The sequence below is a fragment of the Solanum lycopersicum genome, chromosome 10 (genome assembly GCF_036512215.1).
Source record: "Solanum lycopersicum chromosome 10, SLM_r2.1".
NCBI classification, from domain to species: domain Eukaryota; kingdom Viridiplantae; phylum Streptophyta; class Magnoliopsida; order Solanales; family Solanaceae; genus Solanum; species Solanum lycopersicum.
The window spans coordinates 62,729,352-62,742,284 of NC_090809.1; the positions used below are offsets into that span (position 1 = coordinate 62,729,352).

The 12,933-nt window shown below is 34.5% G+C and overlaps 2 protein-coding genes across 2 annotated transcripts; both read left to right on the forward strand.

Annotated features, from left to right (window-relative positions):
• The first annotated feature begins 1,655 nt into the window (after positions 1-1,655).
• Positions 1,656-7,397, forward strand: LOC101266470 (vacuolar protein-sorting-associated protein 37 homolog 1). Its single transcript, XM_004249420.5, has 7 exons — positions 1,656-1,863; positions 3,471-3,695; positions 4,835-4,922; positions 5,503-5,542; positions 5,619-5,665; positions 5,796-5,916; positions 6,906-7,397. Exons 1-7 carry the CDS (start codon positions 1,847-1,849, stop codon positions 7,067-7,069), a joined length of 702 nt encoding a protein of 233 aa, XP_004249468.1. The 5' UTR covers positions 1,656-1,846; the 3' UTR covers positions 7,070-7,397.
• Positions 7,398-7,930: 533 nt separating this feature from the next.
• On the forward strand, positions 7,931-12,509 carry CYP97C11 (cytochrome P450-type monooxygenase 97C11). The gene is given in 9 exon segments (NM_001247129.2): positions 7,931-8,431; positions 9,433-9,729; positions 9,813-10,010; positions 10,350-10,451; positions 11,492-11,632; positions 11,716-11,823; positions 11,996-12,078; positions 12,165-12,327; positions 12,423-12,509. Coding segments are annotated over 9 exon segments (1,644 nt in total). The 5' UTR covers positions 7,931-7,939; the 3' UTR covers positions 12,483-12,509.
• The last annotated feature ends 424 nt before the right edge of the window (positions 12,510-12,933 follow it).

The window sequence follows — 12,933 nt, forward strand, 5'->3', positions numbered from 1 at the left end:
TACGTTTTCTTGTTAAGTTTTTTTTGTTTGTTTGTTCTGTTTAATGGGGTTTATATAATATGTATTGGTTTAAAAGTTTTCCTTTTCCTTTTGGGATTAAGATTGTTCAAAGTTATTATTTATCCTTTTTGAATTATTATTCCTCTTTTTTTTTTAATAGAATGGAAAGAAATCCTAGTTTATTTTCATTAATAATATTTTTATTTAATAAAATATAAATATCAAATATAATATTATAAAGTAATCAGAATTTTATTTTTATTTTATCTATTAATTTAGAATTCTCTTTCCTCACTTAACCAAATTACCATGTTTATTTTCGACGTTGTTTTAGAAGAAATTGACATGCAAATCCTTCCACTTATTCTGTCCAACCATACTTCATGTTATTTCTCCCATGTAATGATAAGTATTTCGGTTTTGGTTTTGTTATATTTTAGTTTTGATAATTCGGTAATTGATAGTTAAAAATAGAGATTAAATTTTATAATTTTGAATTGATGATTCGAAAACATATGGTATTTGATAATACAGTATTAAACTTATATTTAATTGTATTACAAAGTTAATACTATTTCTCCAATCATTTCTATTTTTTATGTGAACGCACAATAATAAAATACCAACAAGTAAAAATACATCAATAAAAACAAGTTGATACAAAGACATGTATTTGGATTATTCATGCTTATACTTTAACTTTCTCTTTTGGACTTGTACTAATGAGTAATGCATATGCTGATAGATTGACATTTATTAAGTAAATATTTTGGCATTCGAGATATTTCGAGTACCAAACATACTCATGTCTCATACCGAACACAAATTCGAATACCGTAATTCTAAAATTTTATTCTAGAATACCATTTCAAATAGCGAAAAATTTGTTATTTTATGCCCAACCCTACTTTTAAGTAAAAAAAAAAAAGTAGGCGTTTTTGATTTTTTACTTATTTTAAGACCTCTTTTATCCTTGTCAAACATTTTCTAATTTATTTTAAATTATTTTTGACATATTTTAAATTATTTTTATATTTGCCAAACATTTCTAAAACTCAAAAACCAACTTAAAAGTAGGTTTGACCAATTTTTACGCCAATCCAAAAACCCTCTAATTTATCCTAAATATATATCATATAGTCTTCGACAAAGAGTGTTCAATCGATCAACCTACCTTACATGTGATTATAAGACTACAACAATGGGTGGGGCGACGGTGGGGTGAGACTGTTCTAAATCGAATTGAAACCGACAATCAAGCCAAAAAAAACTTGTTGATTTATTGATAATGGGACTTCAGATTTAGTTTCGTACTTTTATTTCTGACTTAAACTTTTGGTTGTTCTACAACATGATGGTGTTTGCTTTTGAGTAAGATGAAATAACTCATATGCATAATGTATTTGTTTTTTTTTAAAATTTTATTTCTAAGTGAACTTTAATATTTTTTTTGCGTGTCAAATGGTTAAATCAACAACCAAATCAATCACAACCAATAACTGATAAATCAGTATCTTAATGGTTCCATAACGCTTTAACATATCTACGAATCAATAATCATTAAATCAAAAATTGAGGGTAGATGGTGGAAAGGAAGTGTTTAATTTCAAAAAGCTTATTTTCTTATAAAAAAATATATTTTTTTCATAAGTTGTAATCAATAAACATTGATAAAATATGTTTTCCATATACAACACACCAAAAGAAGAATAAAACAGCAGTAATAATAATAAAAAAATTGTGTGAGAATTTGTACAGAGTTTATTCAAGTTTTCGGCAAAGAAGAAAAGGGAAGTCAATTGAAAAAGGATATCTTCTCTGCTAAGTTTCCTGATTGTTCGAAGCCATGCTCAATAAAATCTGGTAATATTTCTTTGATAATCGCCGTTTTTCTGTTTCGTTTGTATGATTCCATTGTTAAATCCTGAGATTATCGCGTTTAATTGTTGAAATTAGGGTTCGTTTACTGTAATTCATCTATTGAGATCTTCTCTTTTGTTTGTTGGATGATATATTGCTTAATTTGTTGAAATTCGTTTGTTTCTACACTTGCATCAGTTCTAGGAAGTTTTTTTTTGGGTGATTTGGATGTTGGCTTAGGGTAGTGTGGAATTTTAGAAACTTCTAGTTTTGGAGAAGTTTTAGTTTGTTTAAAAGTACAAGTTATAGAGTATTTCCCTGTAATTAGTCGAGTTGGATAGAGTTACCTGGTACTTGTTGCTCTGGGAGGTAACAAGTATCCCGTGAAATTAGTCTAGATGCACGAAAACTGGCCGGACATCACAATCATAAAAAAGAAGAAGAGAATCTTAAGTATTTGAATAAGATGTGCAAATAGAGAGTAATTTGGGATTGAAGCGGCAAAGATGTTGTTATTGTTACGAAGTAGGAGAAATTCATTATGTTAGAACTTGGTGATAGCAAAATTTTTAGTTTGTTAGATTGGGGCTTGGGATCATTAGCTACTGTATAATTGGAGGAACTACAATTCTCTTGTTTGTCTTCACCTAATGGACTTTTAATAAGAGATCTTATTGGTGTCTTGTACTGCACTATGGAAAGTTCAGGTGTTTTAGGGGGTTGGGGTAGATCTGAAATTACATGGGAGCGAGTTGTATTGAAAGACCTTAAATGTTTGGTATCAATGTAGATTTAGCAAAAGATAGGGCATAATGAAGGAAAAAGATTCATATAGGTTATTATTGTTTATACATTTAATTATGTTTTACTTTTATTTTTACTAGTATGATGATGATAACTTAAATGAAGAAGTGGAGGTTCATGTAGCCCCCAACTTGTTTTTGGGATTGAGGTGTAGTTACTGTTTGTTCTGTACTTTTACTAGGCAGATCTAGTCAATGTTTTTGAGTTATGCAGTTCATGTCAGGCCTCAGGGAGCATGAGACATGCTCTATGCAGCAGGCATGATTTGTACTCTTCTAGGGACAGCAGATTATGTCAGAAGGAAATTCCTACTTGCATTTTCTGGATATCTGTCAGTAAAAGAATGATCGATGTTTTAATGAGAGGAGAGAGAGTATCTTACAATCTTATGTCATTGCATGCTAAATCTAGACATTTAACGAGTCTGCACTTCACAGTGTAGGAAGAACATTGTATCTGATATGAACTCTATGCTAGATCTTTTGTATTCCTTCAAGACATTGAAGGAAAGCATCTCTTTTTGTAATCCTTTTCGGTACCTTCTTAATACTATTAGATGAAATGTTTACCTTTATCATTAAAAAAAGGGTTTGGTGTCTTGTATTCATTTTCCTATAAGCATTCAGAAATTAGACAACTCAATGCATGTTATTTGTATAGTTTATTGTCATAAGACTTGGTAGCTCACTAGCTTGTATTGGCTTGCTTACTGACATGGTATGCTCTAATTGGCAACTAGGATGCATAAGATTAGCTTATGTAAATTGGTTATTTTAACATATATACCTTTTTAAAAATTCTTGCAGGGGTCTGCACCAACCTCAGCAACGTCCACAGGAGGGTAATAATGAATCATTTTATCCACCATCTGTAGGAAGTTCCCAGTCTCCTGGGTCTTCCCGCCCCGGAACTCCTAGTCCAAGCTCTTCAGGCCATTTTGGTGTCCAAAGACCAACAGATAGGGCAAGCTCAGTGTCACGTGTTTCCCCTGCAGAGGCTGCAGGCATTATTACTGCTATAAAAGATAAGAGGTGGGTGTTGGTGGATGTATATTATTAATCCCCCCCCCCCCCCCCCCTCCTTTGTATCTGCATTTTTTTAAAACTGAACAAACTTTTGATACTCACGAAATTTATTTTGACCAAGTCTGTAGAGCGGTTTCACGTCGATCCGCTAACTTGTAGTTGTAGGATCATATAGCTCTCTGATCCCAATAGATTATTTGCCGAACTCCTGATAAACCTTGAAGCTGTGATGATACTATCGTGCACTTGGAGTAGTATAGTTAGTTCTCTTTGTAACAGAATTTTGGTCTGTGTTCTTAGGAGTTTCATGAAATGCAAATTTTAGCGATGAATGGGAGCACTTACAATAAAATCTGCTGCTGGTACAAGTTTTATTATTTGATAGCAGAGCCCTTCGGTGTTGCGGTTAAAAACTACTAAAGTACATTGTGGACAATTGATGCTAATAGGGGTCTTTTCTAGAAATAATTGGAGTAGCTTTCCAGATATCTTTCTTTATGAACTAAGAAGATTTTATTAGAAGGCAGTAGCTTTGCAGATATTCTGTTTTAAGAAAACAATTTGGAAACCCAACAAGAAAGAACACATAGTTGGTTCTCAGGTTTCTTAATAGGTGAGAAACACCTGTCTCTGCATCTTTGCAAATATATAATTTACTCTTGATTGTTTTCTGGAACAAGAGCTATTGTTTTTTGGGTTAATAGAGAAGTCGGAGAACAAAGCAAAGCAAATTCTTGTTTTCCACCCAAAAACTGCATGTCCATAAAATCACATGAATGAAATAGTTCTCCCAAAATTATGTCCAAACACTCGCATGAAAATGAAACAAATGAAAAGTAACACAGTTATCTAGATCAACTGCCGTCTAAGTTTGTGGTAGAAGTTGTCATCAGGTTTGCTCCGTATGTGAGAAGCATCTCTGTGTGCATCTTGCTAAGCATATATAGTTTCTTTTGTGCCTTTAGTTTCTGTGGAAGATCTTGGTTAATCTTTTTATGGCCAGCAGTGCATATTTTGACAATGAGACGAGATAAACTGTAAGAGATCGGTAATAAAATAATTAAGGGAAGTGCTAAGCCTCTTTCTTCATTCTGCTTCACTTTTAGTGTCTGATTATCGATCTGCCTTCTTGTTAAAATTTTCAGCCTTGAGGAGCTTAGGGACCTTCTATGTCACCAGGATGGATATCATAACCTATTACTTTCACTTGAGCCTGTCAAAACTCAGAATAAAGTAAGGTTAATTTTTTCTGGTTTACCATTGTTTGTTTGCCAGTTCTGCATGTTGAACTGATAAGTTCTTATTTGTACTCCATCCGTGTACCTAGTTGAATGAACAAATTGTTTGAGGCAGCAAGGATTCAAGTTATTTGTGGGACAAGTATTCTGGAAATGGTTAAATTTAATTGTTCTACATTTGTGTGTGGGGTTATTCTCCATGAATGACAAGGATTTAAGTTGCAATAAAAGAATGCATTGAAGCTGTTACAGTGTTTCACCATCTTGTTGAGAGTTACTGTAGTAGTTTCATCTAATGTGCTTTATTGGGTTCTCTATTCTTTCACTCATGCAATTTAAGTATCTTAAGATTCTTGCAGATTTGGAAAGTCAATGAATTGTTTCTTGTTCTTTCTTCCATTCCTTCCCTTTCCTTTTCTTTGCCCAAAATGATCCTCTAGTACTTCTTATCTTTTGCGTAATTTATGTGAGACAGCGCTGTTTTCTATTAAAGTCATCTTAGTATAGCTAGCCTCTCTTCTCACTTGATTTGTGAGGATTATATTTGACTGTTTTCAAATAAATTATCTAATCAGGTTAGAGATGACCTTCGGAATGAAACTCTGCAACTTGCTAGTAAGTCTTGATACTTCTTTGTGACTAGAGGTTTTATTCATTAAGCAGATAGATTCTGAATCCGCTTTCTTTGCAGGGGAGAATTTAGAAAAAGAACCGCGTATAATGGAGCTTAGGAATCAGGTCAGCTATTACTTCTTTTTTTCTTCCTCTGTGTGTTGCTTTTTTCAATTTTATGAGAACTTTGACCTTTTAGCATCAAATTATTCATTGGGAAAGGTCTTATTGGTTGATCCTATGTTGCTGATTACAGTGCAGAATCATCCGCACCACTGAATTGGCTGCTGCTCAAGAAAAGCTGCATGAACTGGAAAGGAGGAAAGAAGAACTCTTAAAATTCTACTCTCCTGCATCACTCCTCCATCGGCTACAAGGTAAAGAAATGGATTACATAATACTTTTTTTTTAGGTTGGGGGGCAGGGGATGACAAGACAGCTGGAACTAGATATATAATTATATATCAGTAGAACAAAAATTAGATCTTTGGTTTTTGGGGGTTCTTAATGCTGCAATTTCAACAGAGTTGAGGGCCTATCAGAAGTTCAATCTTGTCTTATTTGGACTTTAAGTAAGGAAACTGTTCAAATATGTTTCATCATAAAAAGGGAACTTTTTCAAATATGGAAATAGTAAGGATCTGATGCATTGGGGAGCTTTCTTGACTCAGCAGGTGGTGCTGCATCGTTAGATCTAAAGTTGTGTAGTTTTCTGTTCCATCAAATTGATTTGATGATTTCTGCTAAGCTTTGGAACAGTCAACTGTATTAATGCTTGTGCATTCACAGGTTTTTATATATTTGCATGGCTAAAATCTATCGACTTGCCTTTGTATATATATCTTGATGCCTTATTACTTACTACTGGAAACAGTTTCTCATTGTCCTCCTATCATTTAATTCTCACAGTATAGACATGACTTCAGCCACTAGAAATTTTGGTAACTCTACTCCATAGCGTTTGCTCTATAGAGTGCCTTTCTTGAATGGTGGTACCTTGTTCTACTTTGACTATCATGGGTTTATAAGTTTCCTACAATATGAAGCTAATGTTTTCGGCAATAAAAAAATCTACCATGGCGTGGGGGTGGCTTTACATTCCTTAAGCTTTGTTTCTTTCATGCTCATTTTCCTTTTGGTTGTGCTAGTTTTGGGGACGGGAGGGGGTTTAAATCGAACAGTTTTTCCTAACCTTGGGAACTCATATTATATCAAACCATTCTTGAGAAGGCCTGACTGTGTGAGTAAAAGGAGGATAACATGGGCATATAGATTATTCTGAGCTTATTGTATTAGGAAACACTATTTAACCAGACAAGCAAAGACAGAAAACCATAAGTATCTGATGTTTTTTCTCTTTATACAGATGCCATGAGAAAAACAGACGAGGAATCTGAAAATCTAGACAAACAGCTTCTCGAGGGGCAAATCGATCTTGCAACATTTGTGCAGAAGTACAAGAAGCTACGACAGAGTTATCACAAACGCGCACTTACACACCTTGCTGCAAAGACATCTATAACTGGCTGAATGTTTTGCTTAATAGAATATGATGTGTGTGAATATTATATAGCTGAGTCTTCCTTTGCTTCGAAACCGGCGTGTATCATAATATTGCTTCAGATGTAATTTTGTGACAAATTTATGCCAAGTCTGGCCTCCACTGGGTATAGCCTGCTTGATATAAGAGGACTAGTTAAGTAACCATTTTATAAGACAATCAGTTATATTTACTGTGGTGTAGATCTCAGAAAATGGCCTGCTTTGCCTTTTCTGATGACAGGTATATGGATCAACTTGCGTGTGTACCTTTAATTTGTTGGATTGGCTTATTAAGAAATCAATTTAATGTTATGCACGTGTCATGTTCTTACATTTTTTTTAAAATTTATTCTTTTAGGTTTTAGGTTTTTTATCTAGCGTTCGATAGCCGACTATTTTGTATGCGTGTTGTATAGGGTTTCATTCAAAAGGAAATATTTTTATATTTTTTATAGTAAGAATTTTTTCACATTTAAGGCTTGAACCCAGCCGCCCTTAAAGAATTAGTTCTTGCTAGACATAGACATGACTTTTAAAGACAAAAAAATTTACTCATTTAAAGAGCAAATTATGTCGTTAAATAAAAATAAGTTAAACAAGTATTTATGTGACTGTTTATGTGGCTATTCACATCTTAGTGTTTATGTAAGTTCAAAATTGATCTATCTGACAATTCACGTCTTAATATTCTATGAACTAAATATAAAATTAAAAGGATATTAACAAATAAAGCTAAATTAAAGTGCATATATTTGCTTGTACGGCTAGCTGATAATGTGGATAATATTTCTACCATATATCTAACATATGAATGTCTGAAAATCCACTTTACATATTTGCTTCTCCTTCACCATCACCATGCCAGTTTCGGTCACCATTTCTTCCTTCTCTCTTCTCACTGACCCTCACCACCGGACCACCGTGATCCGCCCAAAAAACCCACTTCAAAATCGTTCACAACTCACCATTAAATCCTCCATTGACAACAAGAAACCACCTTCAACTAAGCCTACTTCATGGGTCAGTCCAGATTGGCTTACTAAACTTACCAGGTCACTTACTTTAGGCCAAAATGATGATTCTAACATACCCATTGCGAGTGCTGAGCTTGATGATGTTTCGGAACTTCTGGGTGGTGCTCTTTTTCTTCCATTGTATAGATGGATGAATTTGTATGGACCTATTTATCGTCTTGCTGCTGGGCCGAGGAATTTTGTTATTGTTAGTGATCCTGCTATTGCTAAGCATGTTTTGAAGAATTATGGGAAGTATGGGAAAGGGCTTGTTGCTGAAGTTTCTGAGTTTTTGTTTGGTTCTGGTTTTGCTATTGCTGAAGGTCCTCTTTGGACGGTAAATTATCCTGCTTTTTTTTTTGTTTTGTGTATCACTTCATGGTTATTCGTTTACTTTTTAAAATTAATTGTGGAACTTTGATTTACTCCCTCCGTTCTAATTTATGTGATAACGTCTTACTTGGCACAGAGTTTTGATTAAAAAATAAGGCTTTTGAAATTTGTGGTCTAAAACGGACTGAATTGAGAAAGGGGGAAAGTATTTCCTTATGAAATAGGCCCAAATATAGCAGAGGGGATGTAGATGATTCATGTAGCCAACTTCAATTAGTTTGTGTTAACGGATAATGCAGTGTTAAATGGATTTGTATCGGAATGAAATGAGTCCAACAAGAGCGAAACAGATGCATAGGCTTCATATGGCTGACCTCCAGTTAGTTTGGATATTGAGGGGTTGGTGTTGTTGAACTATTACAACATTTTTATTGGTATTGCAATGAAATGAGTCCACATAGAATGGAAGTGATATAGAAGACAGACCTAACAAGTTGCAAGTCTAAACTGGCACATAGCAGTTGATGTCGTTGGATTTTGCAGCATGAAACCTTGTGGTTTTAATAGAGAGTTTGAAAGTTCCATTTTAGTTGATGCCTCACAAATGAGAGCCCTTTAGTAGATTATCAAAATAAAAGGATAACTTTTATGGAGCTTTAATTTGGAAATTAGGGTCAATACTTCTGTATCTTCTATTTATGTGGAATTTGGATTTAATCTGGTGAATGCTAATATGAAATCTAGATGTCCCCAAGATTCTCATTTTTCCTGTTTACTTTGAATTTTTATAATTTGTAAATTTAGTGTGTGGGGGAAAAACATTGTCGATTCTAGTCTAGCGAAAACTAATGTAATGTCAAGGTGACCTCTTGTTCTGATAATGTATCCAATGATTTATTTGTTAGCAGTTTATAGTTATAATTGATGGAAAGTACAGTACCCTAGTATAACATTATTATGGTCACCAATGTGTTGTTTTGAGCTTAAAAGCCTAATTTGATATAGGCAAGGCGAAGGGCTGTGGTTCCATCTCTTCACAAGAAGTACTTGTCAGTAATAGTTGATCGGGTCTTTTGCAGATGTGCTGAGAGAATGGTGGAGAAACTTTTACCTGATGCAATTTCTGGCTCTGCAGTGAATATGGAGGCAAAGTTTTCTCAACTAACACTTGATGTTATTGGCCTTGCACTCTTCAATTACAATTTTGATTCCCTTACTACTGACAGTCCAGTTATTGATGCAGTTTACACTGCACTAAAAGAAGCAGAACTCCGTTCAACTGATTTGTTGCCATATTGGCAGGCAGGTCCTTCCAGTACTTGAATGGTTTTTGCTGAGCTTAATCTGTCTGATAATTTGACTGAAATCATCGATGTTTTTTGTAGATCAAAGCTTTATGTAAGTTCATCCCACGACAAATAAAGGCTGAGAATGCAGTGTCATTAATCAGACAAACAGTTGAAGAACTTATTGCGAAGTGCAGAGAGATTGTAGAAACTGAGGGTGAGAGGATTAATGAAGATGAGTACGTGAATGATAGAGATCCAAGCATCCTTCGATTTTTGCTTGCTAGCCGTGAGGAGGTTGGCCAAGATTTTAACTCATTTGATACTTAACTGATAGATTACAAAACTTCTTCGAAATTGAACCTCTTTTAGGTAAATAGCATCATCTATGGTATGTTAATGTGAATCACAGTTAGTACCACTGTTTTAAGTTCTCATGCAATCAAAGTCATAGTCATAGCTCCCGAGGGTGTGGCCTAGTAGTCAATAAAGTGGGTGAAAAAAGAAAATCATAGGAGATCAGGGTTCAAATCTCAAACGAGACCAAAAACGCTCGGTGATTTCTTCTTCAAGACAAAATACTGCATATTTAGCTTTATATGCAGTCTCAGTACATGTTAACTTTCTGAATTTCAGGTTTCAAGTTTACAACTTCGAGATGATCTTCTGTCAATGCTAGTTGCTGGGCATGAAACCACAGGTTCAGTTTTGACTTGGACGGCATACCTGCTGAGTAAGGTACCTTGGATTGACCTTCATCTTGAATCCTTAGTTCCCTCTTAAGTTATCATTCTATATTTTTCCAACTTGAATGACAACCAATAATTGTACAAAGAAGTGCAAAGTTGCTTTTTTTTCTTAGTACTTGGTGCATATTTTAGTTGTATTTTCCATCTTAAATTAAGCCTTTAGAACCTTTTACATTTAAAATATTGCACTGACTTTTTTGGAGGTAAACACTCACTCCCACAAGTACACTGAGAAATAACCCTACTCTTCTGTGTGTTTATGTCAAAGTCATGGTTTTAGCATTTGATTTTAAAATGTTGTTTTTCAATGGGTGAGAAATTATTCATGCAAGACAATCCTTTAGCTTGGTTTTCAACCATATCTTTGGACATTGGTGTTCATTCATGTAAGTTGAAAAAGATTTCTTTTAATTTTTCCTTTTTTTGGCTTGTCAGAGGAACAACTATTTGAAGTCAACTTAATTGTTGTGGCCTGTGGGTTCTGTCTCTTATCTCTATGATATTTACGCTGACTTAAATTCCTCCCCATCCACAAGAAAGTACATTATGGCTCAAAGAGAAGATGACTTAGCCTGTGACATGTGTTGACTTATCTAAAAAGAGATAAAAAAAAAAGAACTTGTAAAATATGGTACTCGGCAACTAAAAGAAATGCCAGTTAAAGAGCTTTTTCTTACCCTAGGACAATACCGGTTGGACGTCTTACTAAGAATTGTTCTATCCGTATGTTTCTGCATGATGTCACTTATGGTAACACATATTAATCATGTTTCATCTCTTTCAACCATTATTCTTCTGTTTAGGAATTCTTGACAGGTTTCATTTTCCTTTGACAAATGCAGTTGCTTCATTCTAGTTTTCCTCTTGGAAATCTTTCGGTCTTTCTTTAGAAGAAATGGCGATCCCGTGAGCATATGTTTTTCTGATATAATTCATAATCTTGTATTCAATAAAAACACGGTGCATGACGGAAACTATGCAGACTGTAGAAAACCTGTTCTTCCATCATATTTTATGTTCTTAATGCAGGACCCTTCCTCTTTGGAAAAAGCACATGAGGAAGTAGACAGAGTTTTGGGAGGACGCTCTCCGACTTATGAAGATATGAAGAATCTCAAGTTCTTAACACGGTGCATAACTGAGTCACTCAGACTCTATCCACATCCACCTGTAAGTTAGTCAACTTTTGGATGACTTTATAGTGATGCATTATCTTCCGATAACCTAATTTTTTAGAGAACTGGTTTTATTAGGTCCTGATAAGACGAGCTCAAGTAGCTGATGTCCTCCCCGGGAATTACAAAGTCAATGTTGGTCAGGATATAATGATTTCGGTATATAACATTCATCATTCTTCAGAGGTAAAATCTAAGGGTTTTTTTCTGATCTTTCACACTTTTTCTTGTTACTGTTGAGATTGTCGGAAATTGTTCTATTTAACTTTTGCATCCACCTCTCAATGTTAACTCTTGCTCAGTAAGGTCTATGTCACCAGTACAGAAAATAACTTGTCCTTGCTGTCTTTTTTTCCAGGTATGGGATAGAGCTGAAGAATTTGATCCTGAAAGATTCGACTTGGAAGGTCCCGTCCCAAATGAAACAAATACTGACTTTAGGTACTCATTTCAGCCATTAGTTTTTCTCTGTTCATAGACAGCTTTTTTGAGTAGAATATTATCATTCATATGTTTACTCGTTGCAGATTCATCCCGTTTAGTGGAGGGCCACGAAAATGCGTTGGTGATCAATTTGCCTTGTTGGAAGCTACAATTGCTCTCGCAATATTTGTACAGAACTTCTCATTCGAGTTGATTCCAGATCAAACTATTAGCATGACTACTGGAGCAACCATTCATACGACAAACGTAAGATTCTCACCTCGAGAGCTAGCTATTTTCTTGTTCTAACATGAGTAACAAGTTATCCCCATATAAACCGTTTACATCATTTTCGATTGCAGGGTTTATACATGAAAGTGAAGCAAAGGGAAAAAGTATCTGTTTTGGCTGCTGCACCGTAAATTTAGTCACAGGAGAAAGAAATCTTGATTCTTTGAACATTATATACATCTTTGGTAGACTATGAGAATCATCATTATTGCATTATGTTCTATTTTTTCTCTGGCATTATTGCCTTCTTTTCTTTCTTTCTATATATTAGAACATATTGCGCATCTTTCAAAAATAACCTCTCTATATCTACGAGGTATAGGGGTAGAGTGTAGCGTACACATCAAACTCTCTGCGCCCAAGATCCTACCTTGAAAATATACTGTATGTATTGTTGTATATCAGAATATGCCTTTAAAGTTGTTGGAGATGCATCGATTGTTTTCGGTTGAAGTTTGAACTCTAAGAGAATATTCGTTTGCTAGTGTATAAAAATAATGTTCAATAGAGTGTATTAGTGATGTTTGTATTAGTTATGCATAGATTATTCTTATGCATTGTTTGATTTGGTGTATTAAAATA